The sequence below is a fragment of the Pyrus communis genome, chromosome 14 (assembly GCF_041283825.1).
Source record: "Pyrus communis isolate YQ-2024b chromosome 14, ASM4128382v1, whole genome shotgun sequence".
In the NCBI taxonomy this organism is placed as follows: Eukaryota; Viridiplantae; Streptophyta; class Magnoliopsida; order Rosales; family Rosaceae; genus Pyrus; species Pyrus communis.
The window spans coordinates 7,564,919-7,588,969 of NC_142578.1; the positions used below are offsets into that span (position 1 = coordinate 7,564,919).

Sequence of the window (24,051 nt, forward strand, 5' to 3'; positions counted from 1 at the left end):
CACGAGGTTAAGCTCTCTTCATATGCGAAGAACAGATATCGAGAGTCTAGACTCAAGCATGCAAGATTCGAGTGCACCAGTCCACTAGTTACTGGAAGAAGGGAAGAGATCCCGAGTTGAGTTTGTATGTCAAATAGAAATCATATAGAATGTATATATACATTTTGTATACACAACATAGTACTTCATTCGATGACTCCATATTGTATATGTAACTCCTAACATCATTCTTTATTAAATTAAAATTTTATATAAAAAAAAATGTATGACTTTTGTTCTGAATTTGCTTTGTTGGTCTTTTGGGTGATGAATGTGATGGTTTTTCGTTATCCTACTTTTTAGTCCGAGACTGTACTAAACGCTTCACCAAGTTAGTCACAAAGTTAGTCCAAGTTAGTCTAATCTAAGTCATTCCAGCGTAGTCTCTGAAGATAGTCCAGTCCGAGATAATCCAGTGCAACAAATGCACCCAAAGGTGCATTGGTTAATAGGACTAATTTGGTAGCAAATTCTAGCTTCAAAATTGCAAGAGAGATGGAATTAGGTCCTCTAGCAAAGTGAGCAGCTTTACTCGATACAGGCTTTCCCGTCAGTGTCTTAGAAGGGCTCAGTTTTACAATAGGAGATCTGTGTATCACAAAGAAAAACATTGTCACTTTTTTTTTTTTAATTTTTTTTAATTTTTAATTTTACAAAGAGAATAATGATTCTAGATTGATTATAGTGGTGTAAAAATGAAGTTACCTTGTGGAACGAATGTAGAAAATCACGCTTGAGTTACCTTGTAAAATAATTCGGTGCCAAGTCCGTTGTCAACAACAATGCAGGGGAAGTCATTGTTGCAAGCACCCAAGAGATTACTAGGATTCCTACCAATAATCACTCCAACTCCACTTGCACTTCTAACAGCAGATACGGTGCTGGCAATTTGTTCTTGCCTGGGCTTCGTTGTGAAGCAAATGACTACATTTCCAGTGTTATTTAGTCTCAGGGACCTGCAGACACTGCAAGTAAGTATTCAGTGCTATGGTTTTGGTTCCCAAAATTGAGAGAAATTTACTTACAACGGGTACACCACTATGGCGGAATCCAAGCCAATAACGCACTGTTATGCTTTTTAACTTTCCAACACTGCAGTGCATGATTAGCCTAAGATTCGCCGTAGTTGTCTTAGGTAGGTTTTTCTCTTCGACATCACCAACAAACAAGAGAACAAACTCTTTTTAAAGTGCAAATAAATACATTACCCGTATGTTGTAAGGAGGAGTTCTGGACCTTCTGGATACACCAAATCAGTAAAACCAACCTCTTTTCCTGCAAACATGGCTTGCCCCTAAAATATTTATCAAGCAAATCAATGGAGAAAAAGGATAACATATTAATGCTTAATTAGAAAAAGCTTAATCATATTAATGATCAATTTAGAGAATTAATTTGCAACATATTTTGTATGAGTCACCAGTAGAGTTTTGTTTTTTCCGAGTGTGATGGGCGTGGGGAAGGATCAGTCGATGGTGGTAGCTGCAAATCGCCACTATCTGACGATTAGGTCCAGTATTGCCTACAACACAAACAACGGTAATACCTGTTCAAGCCAAATCTGTCCCTCACACAGCTCCCTAGGGTTCTTGCCTATCGGGCAAGATTTGCTGCTTGGTGTGCTGCAATGTGAGTTTGTTGTTGGTTTGAATGGTGCCTCTGTGGGGCCTTTGTTAGGCCTTGGGGCTCACAATCAAAGCTAATATGGATCTAAGCGTGCCACTGTTATTTTTGTATAATAGACTGTTCTTTTTTAGTTATGAACTGGGTTAATTACTTGTGCCACAAGTTAATTAGACTTCTTGGTTATCAATGGATTGTCACAGATGGGTTAAGTCTGTATAAGGTTCTTTTTCTAGAAAATGAAATGTAAATAGGATTTCCTAAAGGGATTCGATACTACAACACTGGGGCAAGGTAGCAAAGCTTCTAAACTTGATAAAAGATGGCCTTCTATGGTGAATCTATGACTAAAAGGGGGAAGTCTGGACAAACTAAGGCTTTCTTGTTTTTGGCTTGTCTAAGAGCAAAGTGGGATGTCTTTCGATTGATTGGTTGAGTGTCCTTGTCATTAGTGTCCCTTGCTGATTTTATAGATGTTTTAGCCTAACTGAAGCCTTGCCTTTTGGGGAGGGCTTCTGGAACATGGTGAGTCACCAGTTTATTTGCTTGCCCATACCCTCGAACTATGCTTTTTGCTGGGAGTGAGCTGTCTTCACTTCTTCCGTAGGCTTGTTGCCTATTCCTTGTAAAAATGGTTTTTAATTCTTCCTGGGTTGTCTATTTGCCCAAGCCTAATCTCCTTCATGCTTTTTGCATTCTTGGGCCTCCATCGTCATAAAGCCCAGTGTTAAATATTAACTCAAACAATACCTTTGGCCACAACATGGAATGAGCCAATGGCTTTTGTGTCGCGCTTATCAACCTCAAACATAGGATTAGGATTGTTGGGGCTAATAGAGAGCGACAATGCATCTACACCATCATTTATTGCTTCATTAGTAGCTCTAAGCATATCAGCAGCAGCGCATATGGAATATGGTACATTCCAACATACCTTGTACACGGCCAAATGAGCCGTGGTGCACCACCTCGGACTAATCCTAGGGCAAGCCCTTTGTAACTTGCATTGGCCACAAAGGAATCAGCAGCGGTTGTAACAGTGTGCGTTCCGTGTCCTTCGTGTCCTTCAGCATCTCTCGGACACAAGAACTCCGGAAATTCTATATTGTTGAATGGTTGCTCATTGTCAGCAAGGAATGCATCTATGAACCACTTTGCTCCTGTAAGTTTTATGTTGCAGTCTGTTGTGGCATTGAAGCGCTCTCCTGATTCACATCGGCCCTTCCAACGGGTAGGGATTGGCCCAACCCTCTCATCAATTAGCATTTTCGACTCTGGCCATATTCGGGTGTCAATGATGCCAATGACAATCCCATCTCCCATGTTGGTCTCATGCATAACATTGGTGGGGGAATGAGAAGAGAGGCCTAGGTAATCCCAACTCCTAGTAGTTTGCGGTGTGTAAAAGGTATTTGGCATGACATGAAGAACTCCAGAGAACTCTATCAAGATTGAACAGCAGGAATATAATCATTAGTTATGATCCCCAAATTTTGGGGCATATATAATTGTATGTTCAAAAGTACGTACCTGAAATCCTCCTTGCTTGCGATTCTGTAAGCTTGGCTGCGAAGCCAGAGAAGCCTTGTTTATAGCTATAGACCATTGAGTCAATGGCGGCTTCCTTGCTGTGACATATGATTAAACCACACATAATTGGCAACCATTTTAGATATTTACCTTTTAGGACTAAATTAAGTCACCTTCAGACAGGCAATCAAGTTTCAAAGGCAGCAAAACCACGAACGAAGCTAATTTGTCTACAGATGTCCTTATTGGACAAGTTATTCAAGAAACCAAAAGTTTGTCCGTGCGACTTCAAGCTGCTTAATCTGAAACTTAAGTACTCATTCTTTGTGGAGAAGATTGAAGTAGCGTGACAGACTAATGTTATGTGTGTAAATTTACCTGCCAACAACTGATGCCAGCATCTCATGATGTGAAATGGTTAAAAGCTCAGGATCCTTATGCTGCTTCTCACCCCAATAAACTATGTGCAGCTACACATTGGATGGACAGTAAATATTAGAGTTAGTTATCCATAAAAAGAAGTTATGCATGCCATTTTTCTCCGCCTGCACACGCATGTTTATTTATTGCTTTGGGATTGAATAAGCTAAAAGAGAACCTAGATATATAAATAAACAAGGGTGTGCAAAAGGAGAAAAAAGTGTGCGGATATCATTTTCCAACGAAAATTGCTGAAACTAGAAGCAGTATATACTCTACTCTTGGCATCAACTGGTGCAATCAGAGTGTTCTGACCATTGAAAACTAACAGAAAACTAACTGCCACAAATATTAAAGCCACAGCGAGGCTGAACTGTCATTATTATGCATGACAGCAGGAGGTGCCTGCACCAATGCCGTATACTTCGAATTAATTTTTCCCACATTTGTCACAGTCGCCGGCCTTTCAAGGTTTAAAATCATGTGTATATCTCACGTGATAAGAGATGAACATATGATTGTACACAACAAGTGACATCCAAGATTTTCTCGAGTAGGATGACCTTGGAAAAGTTAGTTGTTCATCAAGCATTCATACTCCCTCATCTTATTTCAATTGTGAATTATATAATCAACAAATTATGCTCACAAAAGAGAAGGGAAGCAGACCTAGTCTTCGGAAATATTCACTGTTATTATACTTATTCGATTATTCAACCATGTATCTGCATTATTACAATTTACTGGATGAGTTTGATCCATTTTCAGTTGTCATCAGTATATGATTGTATGATTTGTGTTCTCACAGATATGGGACTTGACACAGCATGCACCCCATCAGTCCATGTCAGGCTTCCGAAAAAGTATGCCGTGTTCACTTGGTAGGTGGTGGAAACCGCAACTGTAAAGGAGAGTGCCTTAACTGTCGAGTTGAAGACCAATGCCTCTGGCTTTACAACTACATTGATGCCTGGTGGAGGCTCGATTTGGGCTTTGTATGTTGAGATGATAGGGCCAACATTCGTTACAGTTCGAGTGAGTGTTACAGGATTTCTTAGATTTGGAATTGTAATGGAAGGCAGGTTCACATCAAGAATTGAAGGCTTTATAACAGGACATGATGTTGCTTGTTTAACAAGCAGAGAAATAGCTGAGGTGTTGTAGCCAAACGAACAAAGGTAGTTTATGTAGTCATTTGTGCCCATGTCATATATGAGGCCAGGATTCGCTGCCTTGTTCGGGTTCACTAATCCTCCTCCATAGTCAAATGGATCCGCAAGCTTTTGCCCTGTCCCTTCAGCAAAGATTGGCTCTCCAAACGGATCAGTCTTCCATGCTGTAAAAGAAGAAAAAAGTTTTTTTATTATTAATGTGCTGACCTAATCTCAAAACCATCCAATTTCACTACATTACGGACACTTGCTAATCGCTTGGACACTAACTATTATGGTTGTAGATCAACCTGTCGTGACTAGTGCTGATTTCATTGCAGCAGGGGACCAACCAGGGTGCGATGATTTTAAAAGTGCCACAATGCCTGCAATGTGGGGAGTTGCCATTGATGTCCCCGATAGCAAGGCAAATCCTCCATCCATAGCGGGATCATACGAACTGGCTGCTAATATGTTCACACCAGGCGCGGCTATATCTGGCTGCGACCAAGAAAAAGCTATATTCAGCTGAATCTAAAAGTGCATTGCTTAACAGGACTATACCTTCAAAATTGCAGGAGCGATGGCATTAGGTCCTCTAGAAGAGAAGTAAGCAACTTTAGTCGCTATAGGCTTCCCCGTCAGTGTCTTAGAAGGGCTCAGTTTTACAGTAGGAGATCTGTGTACCACAAAGAACAACCTTGTCACATTTTTTTGACAAAGAAAATACTGATTCTAAAATGATTGTGGTGGTGTAAAAATCAAGATACCTTGTGGAACGAATATATAACATTATCTCGGTGCCAAGTTCGTAGTCAACTACAATGCAGGGGAAGTCATCGCTGCAAGGACCAAAGAGATTACTAGGATTCCTTGCAATAATCACCCCGACTCCGCCTGCACTTCTAACAGCAGATACAGCACTGGTTACTTGTGCTGGCCCAGGCATCATTGTGAAGCAAATGACTACATTTCCAGCCACATGTGTGGTATTAAGTGTCAGGGACTCGCAGACACTGCAAGTGAGGATTTTGTGTTATGATTTTGGTTCCCAATGCCAAGGGGAATTTACTTACAACGAGGATGCCAGTATGGTGGTATCCAAGCCAATCACCCACTGCTGTGCATTTCAACTTTCCAACATTGCTGTGTATGATTAGCTTGAGATACCGTCACAGTGGTTTTAGGTAACTTTTCTCTTCGACATCACTAGCAAATAAATACATTACCCATATGCTGTAGGGAATTGTTCTGGGCCTTGTGGATACACCAAACCAGTGAAACCAACCTCTTTTCCTACAAACATGGCTTGCCCCTAAAATATTTTTCAAACAAATCAATGGAGAAAAAAAAAAAGAAAACATATTAATGCTTAATCAGAAAAAGAAAATCATATTAATGATCAATTTAGAGAAGTTAATTTGCAACAAATTTTGTATGAGTTACCAGTAGAGTTTTGTTATTCCCGAGAGTAATGGGAGTGGGGAAGGATCTGTCGATCGTGGTAGCTGCCACGGTTATGATCCAGGGTGCTACATTCGAAATTGTCTGAGGAGCAGGTCCAGTATTGTCTGCAGCACAAACAACAGTAATACCTTTGGCCACAGCATGGAATGACCCTGTGGCAATCGCGTCACGCTTATCAACCTCTGCAAACTTAGGATTGTAGTTGCCAATAGACAGCGACAATACATCTACACCATCATATATTGCTTCATCAAAAGCTTTAAGCAGATCAGCAGCAGCGCACACGAAATTTAGCACATTCCAACATGTCTTGTACACGGCCAAATGAGCCCGTGGTGCACCACCTCGGACTACTCCTAGGGCAAGCCCTTGGTAACTTGCATTGGCCACAAAGGAACCAGCAGCGGTTGTGGCAGTGTGTGTTCCGTGTCCTGCTCCATCTCTCGGAGAATAGAACTCCCGAAATACTGTGTTGAATGGTTGCTCATTGTCAGCAAGGAAGCCATCTATGAACCACTTTGCTCCTATAAGTTTTCTGTTGCAGTGTGTTGTGGCATTGAAGCTCTCTCCTGATTCACATCGGCCCTTCCAACGGGTAGGGATTGGCCCAACCCCATCATCATTTAGCATTTTCGACTCTGGCCATATTCCGAAGTCCATGATGCCAATGACAATCCCATCGCCCATGTTGGTCTCGTGCATCAAATTGGTGGGGGAATGAGAAGAGAGGCCTAGGTAATCCCAACTCCTAGTAGTTTGTGGTGAGTAAAAGCTATTTGGCGTGACATGAACAACTCCAGAAAACTCTAACAGGACAGCAGGAATATAATCATTAGTTATGATCCGAAAATTTTGGGGCATAGATAATTGTAAGTTCAAAAGTACGTACCTGAAATCTTCTTGGCTTGCGATTCTGTAAGCTTGGCTGCAAAGCCAGAGAAGCCGTGTCTATAGCTATAAACCATTGAATCAATGGCGGCTTCTTTGCTGCGACGTATGGATTAAACCACGCATAATTAGCAACCATTTTTAGATATTTACCTTTAGAGACTAAATTAAGTCACCTTCAGACATGCAATTAAGTTTGAAAAGCAGCAAAACCATGAATGAAGCTATTTTCTCTACAGATGTCTATATATTGAACAAGTTGTTATTCAAGAAATCAAAACTTTGTTTGTGCGACTTCAAGCCGCTTAATCTGAAACTTAAGTACTCATTCTTTGTGGAGAAGATTGAAGTAGTTTGAGGGACTAATGTTATGTGCGAAATTAACTGTTGTACCTGCCAACAACTGATGCCAACATCTCATGATGTGAAGTGGTTAAAAGCTCAGGATCCTCATGCTGCTTCTCACCCAAATAAACTATGTGCAGCTACACATCGGATAGAAAGTAAATACTATAGTAATAAAGTTTTGCACGCCATTTTTCTCCAACGGCACACTCATGTCTATTTATGGCTTTGGAATCGAATAAATCCAAAAGAGAATCCAGAGATATAAATAAATAAGAGTGTGCAAAAGGGGAAAAGGTGTGTGTGGAACTCATTTCCCAACCAAAATTGCTGAAATTAGAGAGAAACAGATATCAAGCTTTTGAAGCAGTATATACTTACTCTACTCTTGGCATCAGCTGGTGCAATCAGAGTGTTCTTGCCATTGAAAACTAACAGAAAACTAACTGCCACAAGTAGTAAAGCCTTGTTGCTCTTACCTTTCAGCCAAAGGAAACCCATTCTCCCTCCCTCCCTCTCTCTCTCTCTCTCTCTCTCTCCCCCTCCCTCTTGATTATATACGAATGACGGATTTATGAAGCTGCAGCTAACCGAAGAACATTTTCTTGTGTCATTATATGACTTTTCATTGTTAAATCAGGTGACTGATAATTGATGTTAGCAGTCTTTGAAGACTATTCTAATATTCCAGAAGAGCTTCCAAACTCTAGGACTTCTCTCCCTTCCGTTCTTTTGACATTTCAAACATATATATGTCAGATTTGGCAGATATCTCACTTTCAATTGATGGGAATCCATGGTGTCGGTGGGAGTCAAATCAACTGATTAAAAACAAAACAGGTATACTCTATTCACAAAGACTAGGGTTTTTCTCTGTTACTCTTTTTTAGAGTTCTGAGTTTAAAGAACCCAAATACCTTTTTTTCCAAATAGCGTGACTAACATTATATAGACACTTCGCAGTTTGCGCCACTTCTAAAACGATAACAGCCTGTTAATTGCTATGACATAACTGTAAGTAGATAAAGCACACAGGTCACAAAATATTAGGTTTTAAATTTTATACTACGTGGAGAACACATACACTAACTATCATTGTATAAATGGTTGAAAGTTTTTTTTAAGTATTCAACCATTTATATTTTGACAATTTATGTACTTGAACTGTATACACTGAAAATTTTCTAATTTGCGCGGAACATTTAACAATTTATTTTTTTATTCAAACTATTTATTATTTTTTAACAAATAATATTATAATGTTTAATATCCAACAGTTTTTTTAATAATTGTATCAGACCGTTCAAATTTTATCCAACTACAAATAGGGGGTCCCTCTAAAACTTATAATAATTATAACTATTGAATAAAATTTGAACGTCTCGATGAGCCTGGTCAGGAGGATCCTCACCATTACTTAGGAGAGGATCCTGATCCATTCACTTTAGGGGAAAATTTTCCCCGTTCTGGGATCTCCACCTCATACACGATATTCTTTTTATTTCATCTTCTTTTTGTTGAAAATTAATTCATTTTTTATTAATGTAGTTGGGCGGATCTGCTAATCTACCAAGGAAGAATATGCTTTGATTGAGAAATTGAGGGAGGTAAACTTTTAGCTTCTTTTTCCAACCGTTCAGGTTCAGATATTTAATAGACATTAACAGAGAGCATATATTTTATATGTGTGAACAATTTTTTTTAATAAGTGTATTTTTTTAATATTACATAATTACTGTTTTGTCCTTTTTATGTAAATATTGTGTATCAAAAGTGATGGTAAAACTGAAAAAAATAAGTGTATGACTGTCATTTTCCAAAAAAAAAAAAAAAAAAAAGGGGTAAAATAGAGATACGGTTGTCATTTTGTCAAAAGATACAAAAGTACTATTTTGCCCCCCTTTGGTCAATATTGTGTATAAAAAATAAGGGTAAAATAGAAAAAAAAAGAGAAAAAAATTGACAATGAGGATTCTCTTCATAGTATAAAATAGATTATCTCTAACACAACCAAAAAAAGCATGACTTTGAATAGAACATAGATTTGCCAAGTGTCAGATATTTATTCGGTGGATACTCCAGCTGTATTAGGTCACTTGGGAATTGGATCCTCTCCAAGGCAAACCCTCGGGATCCATTAATACGGACCGTTGGATTTCGATCTAACGGTTACAAATAGAGACTCCTTTAAAAGTTATAATAATTGTAACCGTTGAATCGAAATTCAACAACTCGTGTTAGAGGATCTCAAGGGTCCCAAGAATCCTGAGAGTTTGCCTCGAAGAGGACCCAATTCCGATCACTTGGATCCAGGAATCCCAAATTGGCTACTTCCCCCTCTTTAAGGAGAAATTTTTCAAAGAGACGAGAAATTTTTCAAGTGACTGGTACACTTTCTGACTTGGAGTTAGCACTTAGGTTGACAACTTCGACATCATCTTTTACAATGACAACTAATATTTATTCTAAGAATATAATTTAAATTAATTAAATGAAGAAAACAGATTCCTCTCTATTCCGTCGTGCATTTTCATGGGTTTTGATCAAATTTTGCTCCGTAACCTAAAATGGCATCAACCCATCACCGAAAATGGCATCAGCCCAGCTAGAAGTCTGGGGGCTGCCAAGCCTGCCATCCATCTCCTGAAAGCGTCCTTGTTGACATCGGATGAGTTCTCGAGATCGTCGTAATTGTCCGGATCTGGATGGTGCGGCGTGGGGGCGCTGTGGTCGGTGGGGTCCTCGTGGAAGCTGAAATCTTCATCGTCGTCATCGATCGGAAGTGAGTGGCCGTTGGTGGTGGGGATCGGCCGCTGGAGATGGTGACTTTACACCTTCTACAAGTTTTGAGTTTTTGTTCTTATTTTTTATTAAACAAAACTAATCTATACCGCCGTAGTGGGATATGTGACATCATTTAATTGGAAAGGAACTCCAGCTCAGCAGCTGTACCCGTCATCTGGAAAAAAATTTCCTTCTCAGTACCACTACTCTTTTGTCCTTTCAATTCTTTTAGCAAACTTTCAGAACATGTCACATGCAAGCTATTACTTTCTCTCTTATACGTTTCTTCTGATATTTGCATTTGTTCTTTTTAGAAAGTAGAGTTGGCTGAAAAGCAATTGATTTCAGAGAGCAATAGCAAACCACTTCTCTCCAAATCTCTCTCAACATCAAAGCATGAGAAAAATTAGGGTTCAGTCCAAATTTACCGTGTCTTTAAAGCTTTGACGGCCTCACTCCTCCAGTTTCATCAACCTTTTCCTCCTTTTCATCTGCCTGAATGTAGAGCCGTCCGGCCCCTACAGCGTTTGGTCAGTAGATTATTTACAACTTTGGAAGAGAGCCGGGGAGGAGGCTTTCGCCTTCCTATTCCGATGGGCGGAGAGGGCTTTGTTAGATATCTCCGATTCTGCCATCACACAAAGATGTTGACTTCACGAAGAGGAAATGTGAGCAGCACGAGTCCGCTACTTGTTCTAGTCCTATGCCTTCTCTGTTGTCTTAATACCAGGGCAAATTAAAACAGAAAATAGCCACATATGCATCAACATATCTCAAACACCTCTTCTTTGTTTTCAGAAGCCGGAATTCAGTTCTCTAACTTATCTCTCTCATTTAACAGGTACACACTGTTTATCTGGGAGAGACGCAACATGACATCCCGAAGTGATCGTGGATTCACACCATGACTTGCTTGCCACCGTAGTCGGAAGGTAACTTATAATTATATTTTTTGCCTATTCAGTTCGTCCGATCTTATATATGGACATAGTCCTCATTTTATCTCCTTCACATCTACAACAAAACAAACAGAAGTTAGGTCAAACGATGACAAGTAACAGAACATGGAGAAAACTGCAAACAACCTTATCCCTGAACCTTTGAGATCTGAAGAGCAAATTAAATTAAGACTACACATTCATCATGTAAATGTGGGCAGCATGGATGCGGAGCAGCTTCATCACCATCTCTACTTCCAGTTGCCATATCCAATCAAATGAACAAGCATGAGTGAGGATGACCTTCTCAACTGTTTAGTAACTCGGCCACATCCCTTTTTCGTCTCATCAAAAGTCAGAATTCGGCTCCCAGCCATCACTTCTTTGAGCAGTTTGATCAACCTGCCAACAAAACAATTTGAAGTACTAACAAGAAAGAAAAAGGAAGACCAAGCCTGTGTTGAGATGTAAGCTGCATACAAGCTTAATGTCGAACTGCAGATGACAATCCTGCAGAAAGAAGTGAAGAGAACTCTGAAATCGAAGAGGTGAAGAACTTGCTATTTTTAGCAAGTAGCCGTTTGGTTCAAAATGTGCAACGGCTAAGTTTCTGTTTTTAGAATTCTTACAGCTGGGTTCTCATCTGGTTTTTTAATTGTACTGTGTTTCCCATCTTCTTCCAAGTGGATGGATGATATCCTCCAATGTCCATTAATGGCTGGAGAAGAGTTCCTAGGCCTCTAGTGTGTAGGTTCTGTTTTGTGATCAGAAAAAGTCTGATATAGTCCTTGTAAAGTTTATGCTTTCTGTAATGAAAAACACAGACTCTTGACTTCTCAACTCCCTCTCTCGAAGAACTTCAGTTTTTCCTTAAATCCTATTATTCAAGATTCAATCTTTAACGAAGATTATTAATCAAAATACCATGCCTGGTACCATTTCAAACAGCCTGCTCCTCCTAAGCGGCAGATTAGTTGCTGCAATCTCCATTTCTCCTGAGGTAAAAAATTCTATCACTATCTGCCTTCTTTTTTCCCATTGCTACCAACCATAACACTAGCTAGATTATAAATTTGAAATCTGCTTATTTCAATCTACTCAAACTCCAGCAACCCATAGGCAAAGCAAGAGAGTCGCACAACCAACTTGAAACAATTGTGTTAGCTTTAACTCTAAATATAAAAGAATAGTTGTACAATTATCAGTAAAATACTTGGTAAGTACTCTAATTCATACGTTGCAGCAAGGAATTAGGCTCAGATAAAGTGCGTCTTAAGTATTTTATTAATTTTCACATATACATTAGCTCGTAAACGGGGCTAATACGTGTTAAATTTTGAGGTACAACCACCACTAACAAAGAAGAAGAGTGCATCATTGGCTGGGAAAGTAATTATTTTAGTTAATTTCCAGTTGATCCACCCTTTTATAATAGTAGTTTTCACGGCCTCCTCACTCTTGAAGCAACATCTTGAACTTGAAGCATCAAACTTGAAATGTTTGCATGATAAACTTGCAACTCCAGGCTGATTTAATGCATCCATCAATTAGATTTGGGTAATCATGATCTAGACATTAAACTAATAGCATGGCTTCTGACCTTACAATCTTCACATCCACTTCCATAGAAATTATTCACCTTACTGTAAAATTTCTTCTCATAACAACCATTATCAAAATAAGGAGTATGAGCAAGGACTGCTGCTGTCTTCAATTGTAATGGAAACTAAGTAACTAGATTTCCTTCTAATTTCTCAGCAAATCTGATTAAAAAGTCAAGAAACAACTTTGCTTCAATTCAATTTTAATTAAACATGTACAACTCAGTAGTGCTTCTAAATATCTAGTAGACCATAAACCAAGTTATTGATAAAATGTAACTGAGAGTACCTTATTTATACAACTTTCAATGATGCATGTTTAATTAAGTGATCTAACTCTTATCTTTCATCAAGGAATTGACATCCAAATCTCTCATATACAATAAAAGACACGGTTTCTCTAGGTTTGCAGTCAAGCTTACGAAGTCTCAACCTAAAAAACTTTTAGGTGCAATAAAGATTTGCGGTTTGTAGATTAAGATATGAATTATTTTACTTAATGTGCTGATTGTTTATCCTTCATTTTTTTTAACAAAATGGTCAATCTAAAGTTGCCCAAGGTTGTTCGAGTCCTACCAAGTAGGATACACAATCGACAAACAACTAGGAGTTAGGGATTATCTTGGCCTTTCTCCTCATTACACTTCCAATATTCTTCTCAACAATAGCATGCGTGATGGTGTTACCATAGATGTATGTGACTTAGCTTGCTCTCTTTTTCTCTCTTTCGTACAAACGGACACACACACACATACACATGCAAATTGTTCTTTAGCACAATCACTCAATAAACGAAAGTAGGTATTTGGTCAGTGTCAAAATCATTTAATATAAAAGGCCTAAGGAAAATTCCACCCAATTGCAAGGGTGTGTGTACGGGACAAATCTAATGCTACAATACATTCAATTGAAAAATCATTGGAGTTTGTTGGTTCATCAATTAATTTCTTGTAGAATTTGGACTATCTTTTAAACTTGATTTCATTGGTCCTACAAATGTAAATGGACATGGTACACAGACTACCAGCGTCGTAGCTTGATCTTTTTGCACGGTGCTAGCTTTAAGGATCTTGGTTTCGGGACAATCAAAAGGGGTGTCCTAAATGCTCGGTTGGCCATTTCCAAAGTCTGTTGGAATCTTGGCCCTTCTGCATCCGCTAATGTATTAAGAGTTACAGATGAAGCAATACATGACAGAGTTCATGTCTTGTCGTTGTTAATAGGAGTCCCATTACCCCTTGCCTTTGGTGTCGATAATGCTATTGTTATCGATGCCAATCATGCTATGATAAAGGAAATTATTGTCGTTTGTGAAGTTGGAAATGGTGGACCTATTGCTCAAACAATTATAAATATTGCACCATGGATCATAAATGTTGAATCAAGTTCCATGGATGGAGCTTTTCCAACTTCCATTACCTTAGAAGACAATAAAACTTTACAAGTCTGCAATTATAGCAAATTTTAATTTTGGAATTTGAGCCAGAATTTTGTACAATCATCATCACCATTTTTCTTCAATATTCTTGCAAGGTCAATCACTGTTTAGTAGTCCATAATGGATTTACAGGCAAGATATACTCAAAATATCTTTTATTACTTTATATTGGAATATTTCCCTCTAACTTTATACTCGACGTGCTTGTAGTCATTCTAAATTTATTAGTCACGTCTCATTTTAATATTGTTATTCATTTTCCGTGTGTGTGAATCCCTATCATCACATAATAAAACCATGGTAGCTGGAAAATGTGGTTCTTTGCTTCTCAACCGATACACAAGAAATTCTACAAGAAGCTAGTAGTGTCAGTCTAATTATAGCAATGGACCCAACTGATCTTATGCTTCTAAGTGACGATGACATTCCAATTATTGAAGTTGGATGTGAGGATAGAACTCAAATACTATCTTATATCATGTCTACCAAGTATGTAAAATTAATTAATTGCCAAATGTTACATACTTGGTAGATAGGATATAAGATGGTAATCGGGTTCCATACTAATGGTCAACTTCAATAATTGGAAAGTCATCGTCACTTGGAAGCATAAGATTAGTTGGGTTCGTTGCTATGATTAGGCCAACACTACCTGCTTCTTGCAGAACTTCTTGCGTATAACTTGAGAAGCAGAGAATTATCTTTTGAGCTACCATGGTTTTATTATGTCATGAGAAGGATTCACACACACGGTAAACAGATAACAATATTGAAAATGGGCCGTGATTAATAAATTTAGGATAACTATAAAGTACGTCGAATATAAAATTAGAGGAGAATATTTGAGTACAAAATAAGAGAAGATACCTTAAGTATATCAAGCCTGTAAATCCAATTTCTGGACCTGTAAATAGAGATTGACCCTATAAGAATTTTAAAGAAAAATTGTGATGATGATTGTCCAATATTCTTGCTCAATTTTCGACACCGAACATTGTTATAATTGCAGACATGTAAAGTTTTATTGTTTCCTAAGGAAATGAAAGTCAGAAAAGCTCGATCCATAGAGCTTGTTGCAACATTTATGATCCATGGTGCAGTGTTTACGACTGCTTTGGGTTATATGTTCACAATTTCCAGCCCCACAGACGACAATAATTTCCCTTATCATAGCATTATAGTCACCGATACCAATAACATCATCGACACTAAAGGTAAGGGGTAATGGGTCTCCAATTGATAGTGACAACACATGAACCCCTTCATGTATTTTTCCATCCATAACTCAATATATCAGCAGATGAGCAAAGGGTCAGGATTCCAATAAACTTTGTAAATGGCCAACCGAGCATTTGGGGCTCCCCCTTCTGATTGCCCCGGGACCAAGATCCTTAAAGCTAACATCGTTCAAAAAGATCCAGCTGCGATGCTAGCAATGTGAGTACCATGTCCATTTACATCTCTAGGATCCATGAATTCATGTTTAAACAATGGTCCATATTTTACAAGAAATTCATTGATGAACCACTAAACTCCAATGAGTTTTCGATTGCAATGTATTGTAGCATTGGATTTGTCTCCATACTCGCATTCTTCCAATTGGGTGGAAGTTTTCTCAGCCTTTTTTCATTAAATGATTCCTACACTAGCCAATTACCTACTTTGGTTCATTGAGTGATTGTGCTAATAGACAATTGCATAGGTATGTGTGTCTATTTGCATGAGAGTGAGAAAAGGAGAGCAACCTGAGTCAAGTATACCTACCTATGATAACTCCATCGCTCATGCTACTGATGAGAATAATATTGGAGATGGAATGAGGAGAAAGGACAAGATAATCCTAACTCCTAATTGTTTGCAGATTGTGTATCCTAATTGATATGATGCAAACTATCTCAGGCAGCTTTGGATTGACCAATATGTTAAAAAATGAGAAATAAACAAGCAGAACATTAAGTAAAATCATTCATATCTTAATTTACAAACCACACATCTTTATTGCACCTACAAATTTTTGAGCTAGAGACTTCGTGAGCTTGGCTGCAAACCTAGACAAATCGTGTTACAATTGTATACGATAAATTTGGAGGCCAATTCCTTGCTGAAACATAAGAATCAGAGCACTTAATTAAATATTCTTTTTTATTGAAAGTTGTATAAATAAGGTACTCTTAGTTACATTTTGTCAATAATTTAGTTATGGTCTATTAGAAATTTAGAAGCACTGCCGAGTTGTACATATTTAATTAAAATTCAATTGAAGCAAAACTATTTTCTTGACTTTTTTTATTAGATTTGCAGAGAAATTAGGAGAAAATTTAGTTACTTAGTTTCCATTACATTTCAAGACATCATCAGTCGTTACTCATGCTCCTTATATTGATAAGGGTGGGTATGGGAAGCAATTTCACAGTAAAGTGGATAATTTATTTGGAAGTGGATGTGAAGATTGTACGATCAGAAGCCATAATACTAGTTTAGTGTCCGGATCATGCTTACCAAATGTGGATGCACTAAAAAACCCCGCATGTATTGCTTCATCCATAACTCTTAATGTATCAGAGGATGAGCAAGAGGTTAGGATTCCAACAGACTTCGACACTGCCATCAGCACAACTATTCTACTTATGCGACTAAGCTCGGTTGTGAGTTGGCACACCTACATTCACAAGAATGATGTAATTAGCTCATAGTTACTTAACCTATGCAACATGTAGGCATTATAATTTTTAGGGTCACACATTCAAATCCTTATTGGAACATGATACTACGGCAACGGTGAACCCGTTCACGTAAGTCAGTCTTCTTCAATGAAGAAATCCAATGGAGACCTCTGAAGAAGAGAGGAGGCAATTAGATGTCTTTTGTGCTTAGCTGTAAGCAATTAAGAGTAAGTAAAACCCTTCTCTTGCTGGTGTTCTTTCTCTTCATTGTCTTGCCTAACAAATGAAGACCAAATTGACTCACATCTGGCCTTCCGTTTCCAGACTGATATTGCTTCGACAGGTAAAGGCTACATTTCTACAAGAATCAGATGTTTTTGGTGAATATATATACTCTCAACTGCTTTTTAAAAGGGCATTATTGTCAGTTCCATCCAACTGGAAGAAGGTTGTGATGTTAGTTCCCGTTGGGTTGGGTTGTCCACTGAATTTCTTGCCGAGTTTTATAAGAAAGCAGTTCATGTTCTGATCCCCAATATATGCAATTGGACATGGTACTCAGGCTTTTGGCACTACAACGTTTGACTACAAGAGATGGTCGTGCGATAGTTAGAGTTGGTGTCCCTAATGTTCGGTTGGCCTTTTATATGGTTTGTTCATGAGACAATTAGCAATTAGAGGGGTTGCAACAATAACCCAACGAACCTTCCAAAACAATGTCCAACCGAGCAATTGGGGCACCCTTTTCTTCCATTCATTGTTGTCACCATTACCCTTATCAAACTCAGCAAGAAATCAACAGAAATAAACCAACGGTGCTCCAATGATTTTTCTATTGCAAATAGAAGCATGAATTGAATCGATTTCCAAAAGTATCGCAAACACCATTCAACTGGTGATGTACGTAACTAGCAAGGTCAAGGCCATCATCACCGAAAAACTTATAAATGGGTCGACGGAGTGTCATATTTCACGGCATTGCCGAAACTTTTGTACAATCATGTGGTGTCATTGAGTATAAACGGAACAAAATATTTGCCTGCTCAAATACTCATTTTGGGGCAACCTTTATTGACTTAATTAACACTCGCATCTAGTGCTTTAACATGAATCTATTTTTCTAATTTATTATTATAATGAACGGGGCATTTGAATTTGCATTTTGAAGTAAACATTTGCATTTGGCTAATGCGAGGTATATGCTAAATTTGTAGACTAAATTTGCAAACTAAATAGCATGTTACCAATAAGAAATAAGCAGGTTAAATAATACTTAAGTAGTAATTCAATCAACTTCCATTCCCTAGCATTACCCTTTGCATTTCTGCTGTGAACCCTCGTATTGCATTGGTCGTCATCGAACATGGAACTTGGTAGTTGGTATCCTCCATAATGATCAACTGCATACGGGGATTTATTCAACAAGGCTGTTGATATTTTTGATGTTTGGCAATTCCGTCAATAATTAATTGAGAATTTTATGGTTTAATCGGTTGTGATAATTTGGTGTTCTATAAATTGTGTTTTATATAGGCGGCTGGGTGGGAACTTGTGAATCGTTGTTTAATATGCTTTGATGGTTTAGGAAGTTGTATTACCATTTATTAAAGTGTTTTTGGCAAATTCAACAAAATTACTTTTTATGATAAGATCACGGGGAAACATGAATTTCTCCATTAACACTTCCAAAAACAGATTTCATTTTTTCAGTTGGCACAGCCACGATTATAAGCACAATCTGTCGCATCTACTGCTCAACATGGAACTCTTTTTGTTTATGATCCAAAAGAGGGCATGCGCATTTCCCACCAACGCATTTGCAATCCTGCACTGAACCCTACGGATTGCACTCTTTGTCCGAAAAAACATGGAATAAAAAAATTCTCCAGACACCTTCAGGCCAATACTGTTTCATTAGCCCCTTCTATATATGTAGCAAACATGAAAAAAAAAAAAAAGTTAGCTCATACACACACATATATGTGTGTGTGAGAGAGAGAGAGAGAGAGGAGGAGGAGGAGAAAAGAGGCCCCCCGGGGGGTGGGGGCCGGGGGGGGGGGGTGGATGGTGGTGTTAACAACATGTAATGACAAAGAGGAGCAGCGCAAAAGTCATCCTGATCGATGTCATTTTAGGTTATGTAATCAGTCAAAACCTATGAGGGAAGATTTTAGATTTTGGTGTGTAAGAGCATTTTTAAGGGAGGTGTCAAAATCTTAGGTGGAATGTTATTGTGCATATTTGACATCAAAAGTCTCTCTAACCGAAGTGTTATTTACTTGAAGGCTTAATATTTGATGTCAAATTTGACATCAATGTCAAATTTATTTTTAATTCATTTTAGTAGTGGGTCCCTTATTCCACTAATATTTCAACTATAAAATTTTGTTTCAACATTTTTATAATAATTACAATCATTTAAAGCTTTATTTAAATAATAAAATAATATTTGACAATTCGGTTAGAGAAATACAAAATTTGGCATAAGGCTTCAGATTAACATATCAGTCATCAATTGTAATTTGACTCTTATAATTTGATATTTCCTTTGAAGATGGTCTAAGCTGATGTTTGTGGGAATCAATATGTAGGAACATAGAATTTAGCAAATTTAGAAATATTTTCGTTCCTAGAAGAAAATTGCTCACACGAGATTTTGTATCACTTCGAAATTAGGTTTTTCCTATTTACAAGAGAATTCATTTATGATGAGGTTTTTATTTATTACGTTAATATTTTTTGCGATATTTATTGAAATGAACCTATTTTCCTTTTCAAATAAATGGGTATCTATATAGATAGAGCTCCCATATTTGAAATTAGGTTTAAAAGTATTTTTGTAGTTTCCTAACATTCTAAAACTTTCGTTGAATTTAAGAATGTTGAGATTTTCTTAAGTAATTCAGTATAGACCTTTTCAAAATATATAGCAAAAATGTCAATGTAGAAAATAAAAAATCTTATCATGGAATGAAAATATCTTCTAAATAGGAAAAACCTTTCAAACAAATCTACAAAATCCCATTTTACCAACTCTCGTTCTAGGAATATAATTCTTGCTAAATTAGCTCAATTCTATGTCCCTATATATTGATTCTCACAAATTCAAACTTACATACAACAAGCAAAATCTTCTCTCGTAACTTTTGATTGATCACATAACCTAACATGACGACTATCAAATTGACACTTTTGCTGCTCCTCTTTGTCACTACAAGTTGTTACTCTCTCTCTCTCTCTCTCATAGGGCTCACTTGGCTTTGTATTTTAAAATTTCATATCATTTCTCTTTTAAGTCTTCTCTAAAAGATTATATGTAAAAAGGAAAAAATCACTCAAGTGAGAAGCCATATATATATGATCATTGGATGAAATTATAGTTATTTTAGTGTTTTCAAGAAACACTATGTTCGTTTTTTTAGTACAATTGGATGTCCAGTTTTAGGTTTGTCTAATTTTTTATAAATAATTTGTGGTTGATGTTTTGAAGCATAAACCGTTCAAATATATGTGAGCCTGGTTTATAGTTTTGGTACAGGAGGTGCAGGCCAATGGAATAGTATGTGTGTGTGTATATATATATATTAACCTGTTGCATTTTGTAGGTTCACTGTTGAAGGTTTATGGAGGATCCCATTTTCTGTGTGTGGGGAACGAAGACTGCGGTCCGACTGGCAAATGTGTACATGGTGTATGCACATCCGCTGTAAATTGTGGGAGTAAAGAAAAAGAGTTTCAAGTTGAAGCAGTAGATGCGACAGAGTTTTGTCCTCGTGGCTGCAAAAATATCAACTGTAAAAGTGGCACTTGTTTTTGTGAATGTTAATTACATAAGTACAGGTCATCTCATGATCTCATCTTAAGGATCATACAATGGGTGGTGGCGATAAAAAAATAAATGAAATAAAATCGCTCATCTTCTTTGACTATAATTTATTAAGGGATTTTCTAACTTTAATCATTGAAGAATATTGAAATTTAAAATAAATTTGACGTTAGATTACATATTGATTATAGTCCCTTGATGTATCATTCAGTCAAAATAATTAATGTGTATTTTTTTCAATGTCTCCCTTTAAATATTTAAATTTATTAATATACACATTTTAATATATATTTTGACCAAGCAAAAGTTTTTTTAAAATTTATTAATTTTATTTAACATTCTTCAAACTTGGAAAACTCAATTAACGTACCTAAATGTTAGTACTGAAATGTATTATATTGAATTAATGTATTTAAATGTTAGTACCGAAATTTATATACCCAAATGTATTATATTAAACTAATGTACCTAAATGTGTGTACCGAAATGTATATACCCAAATGTATTATATTAAACTAATGTACCAAAATATATTATATTGAATTAATGTACCTAAATGTTTATATTGAAATGTATGTACTGAAATGTTTGACAACCCGTCCCTAATTTTAAGTTTTTATTAATTTTAAAAGTATGAATTTACAAAAATGCCCCTAGAGGCAAGAACTTTGACTTTCGTATAAGTTCATTTCCAAAGTAAAGTATTAGCAAGTTCTTTCTCTAGCCTTGGTACTTTCCAACCAACGTTAATTCCTAGATTTCCTTTCGATGTTGTACTCATCATTTGGGTGAGTATAGGCTTGTGGGTATGAGTTGTCATATCCTAGGAGTAACAGAACTCCTAAAAGTAGTAGTCACATTCTCTTCCACTACACTACACCTTATGACTTCATCATCCTCTAAGTTTAGTAGTTGTGCTTACGTGTAAACGAGGATTTTGGCAAGATCTCAATAGATGGTTATCCTTAGTGGTATAACCCTCACCCTAATTATTGTATTGTTCTTATGCTCTACCATCACGTATGAAAAGGGTTCAATCATGTTCTCCTTCGATTAGGCACTTTTAGGTTTAAATTTATTTACATTTTCCACATCACTACATTTTATCGCTTCGTCACCTTCCAGGTGTCGGCCAACACAGCTCAATTCGGAGTCCTAGTAAACATCCCGGATTGGGGTGTGTCAAATGTGTGTACCTAAATGTATGCACCAAAATGTATTATAATGAATTTAATGTACCCAAATGAAGAAGACAAAGTATATCAAAATATATTGTAAAATAAAAATTAGTTTATCTAAATGTTTACAACAAATAATATTACGATGAATGAAATGAAAATTATAACTATAATGAAATAAAATTAATACATTAAAATTAGGAAGAAAAAAGAGAAATAATTAAAACATCAAAAATATAATTAATAAATGAGGTGATTAATGTATCAAGGGAAGAAAATTAGATTTTGATCTTGCTCATGATTTTAGTCTAAAAGTCATCTTTGCCAAGGATTAAAATGAAGTTTTTTATTTGAAGCTCTTGTTAATGCTCACATATGTGGCAATTTGTTCTTCTTAGAGCAGTTCCACCGTGGGCAATAGCCCAGTGGACTGGCTCTCAAACAGGGCCAAAAGCCCGAGCAACTTGGTCCAGCGTGTGCTGACGATGGAGCCCGAACGAGCCCGAGGGAGAGGCCCGGCAAGAGTTGCCAGCCCGAGAACCCGAAGGGCATGTGACGCAAAGCTAACGTCTGGGCGACGTCAACCACGTGATGGACGGGCCGAACTTCCCTTTCTCTTTCTCAACCTTCATGGTTCTTGAACGACGTCGTTGTCTCACGGTGGATCGACGGCGGCGACGAAGCAGAAACCCCAAATTTTATACACAACATAAATCCAACAACAAAAGGCAACATCCTCAATGAAAAGTGCCCATTCGTCAGTTTAAGCAAAGCATATATGAAATTCCTCAAATCCAATTACAAAACCCATTAAAACAATACTGAAAACCCAGCACGGAAAATGGATGATCCGACCTGGATCAGATTAGACAGGGCTGAGAAGTTGGAAAAGTTGCGGCTTGGGTTCCAAGTTCATGCCGAAGATGATGACCAGGGGAATGAAGCCGTAGTGGGTGACGACCTTGGCCTTCTTCAGGGCCTACGTGCTCCGCTCCTTGAAGGATTGAGCCACTGAGCTCTCCTTCGAGCCCTTGGAGGGCTTCGCCGGAGTCTTGCCCTTGCTCTTCGGAGATATTCTCGACACCATTGAAATCTTCTTCTGGGGTTTGTGCGAGTTTTGATTTGGTTAGTCAATTGCTTGAGCAAACTGTTTTACAGATGAAAACTTTAGTAAAAATTTGACTAGTTAAAATGTGAAAAGCTGCATTAACTTTTCAATGGAATTTGCATCTTTAATCTTTAATTTTTACTTTTTTTTTTAAATAATTATTTTGTAATATTTTATAAATAAAAAAATATTAATATTTTATTGCTTATTGCCAGGGTTATTGAAATGCAATGGTGGAGATGCAAAAGGTGATTACTGTTCATTAAGGGCAATTACTGTTCACTAGATGGATAGCATAGTGTATTCTTGGGGGGAGGGTTCTCACGCTGGAACTGCTCTTAGACTATAATTTATTTATCTCTTGCTACACGCTTATACTTTATTCTTTATTATTCATTTATCATTTCTATTTAAGGTAATTTTTAGTTTGCTACTCTTAGATTTCTTGATTCTCAACATTTTATACATCAAGTTTTTTTTTCCTAAAGTGATAATTCTTGAACACTTTCACACAACCGAACCGAATCCCTTTACACTTTTTTAATGTATGTACATGACGTTTCTTTTGTGAAACTTTGTTGCCAAGTTTGAAACTAACCTAGGGCATTTTCAAGGAGTATACTTTGTTCAATTAGGGAGTATATTTCATTGGTTGTAGAGGAAAGTTTAGGAAGGCTTTGGAACTTGGAAAAGCTTCTCTATTTGCTTACTTTTTGAATGGATACAGTGATAATTTTTCTTTGCAATTAGGATTCTTGGTAGAATAAGATTGGTTTATATGATCTTGTATATATACAACTACCTTCCCACTTCCCATTTCCCACTTTCCTCATTTTCTTATTGTTAGTCTACCAATGCAGGCCTCTTTTCTTATTGTTAGTCTACCAATGCAGGCCTCTTTTCTATACTCCATATTAATAAAGATCAAGTTTTAGAAAATAAAATAAAAAACAAAAACCGTATCGAAACCGAACTGAACAAAACCAAACCAAAAAAAAAAAAAAAAAAAAAAAAAACTGAACCGAATGAAACAGAACCCACCCCTACTCAAA

The 24,051-nt window shown here is 37.2% G+C and overlaps 1 protein-coding gene, 2 long non-coding RNA genes and 2 pseudogenes across 3 annotated transcripts; 2 read left to right on the plus strand and 3 right to left on the minus strand.

The window, feature by feature from the left end:
* LOC137712300 (subtilisin-like protease SBT3.6) overlaps positions 1-4,374 on the minus strand; it is a 28,523-nt pseudogene extending 24,149 nt beyond the window's left edge.
* LOC137712953 (subtilisin-like protease SBT3.8) lies at positions 4,288-8,188 on the minus strand. Its single transcript, XM_068452163.2, has 9 exons — positions 7,845-8,188; positions 7,512-7,603; positions 7,120-7,217; positions 6,210-7,036; positions 5,993-6,078; positions 5,534-5,779; positions 5,328-5,442; positions 5,075-5,264; positions 4,288-4,948 (listed from the first exon to the last, which is right to left on the minus strand). The coding sequence occupies exons 1-9, from the start codon at positions 7,962-7,964 to the stop codon at positions 4,377-4,379; spliced, it is 2,346 nt and encodes a 781-aa protein (XP_068308264.2). The 5' UTR covers positions 7,965-8,188; the 3' UTR covers positions 4,288-4,376.
* Positions 8,189-10,580: 2,392 nt separating this feature from the next.
* LOC148691164 (uncharacterized) lies at positions 10,581-11,941 on the plus strand. Its single transcript, XR_015956031.1, has 3 exons — positions 10,581-10,915; positions 11,089-11,179; positions 11,280-11,941. It is a non-coding gene; the product is annotated as an uncharacterized LOC148691164 (long non-coding RNA).
* Positions 11,942-12,131: 190 nt separating this feature from the next.
* Positions 12,132-20,898, plus strand: LOC148691165 (uncharacterized). The gene is made up of 2 exons (XR_015956012.1): positions 12,132-12,185; positions 20,493-20,898. It is a non-coding gene; the product is annotated as an uncharacterized LOC148691165 (long non-coding RNA).
* Positions 20,899-22,611: 1,713 nt separating this feature from the next.
* LOC137746540 (mitochondrial import receptor subunit TOM7-2 pseudogene) lies at positions 22,612-22,978 on the minus strand (annotated as a pseudogene).
* Positions 22,979-24,051: the final 1,073 nt, after the last annotated feature.

Coding starts and splice junctions, on each gene's coding strand:
- LOC137712953 (XM_068452163.2), bottom strand. CDS start 7,964: ATGGGTTTCCTTTGGCTGAAAGGTAAGAGCAACAAGGCTTTACTACTT. Junction 7,218..7,511: donor TTGGCATCAGTTGTTGGCAG/GTACAACAGTTA, acceptor CATACGTCGCAG/CAAAGAAGCCGCCATTGATT. Junction 6,079..6,209: donor GGAATAACAAAACTCTACTG/GTAACTCATACA, acceptor AAAATATTTTAG/GGGCAAGCCATGTTTGTAGG.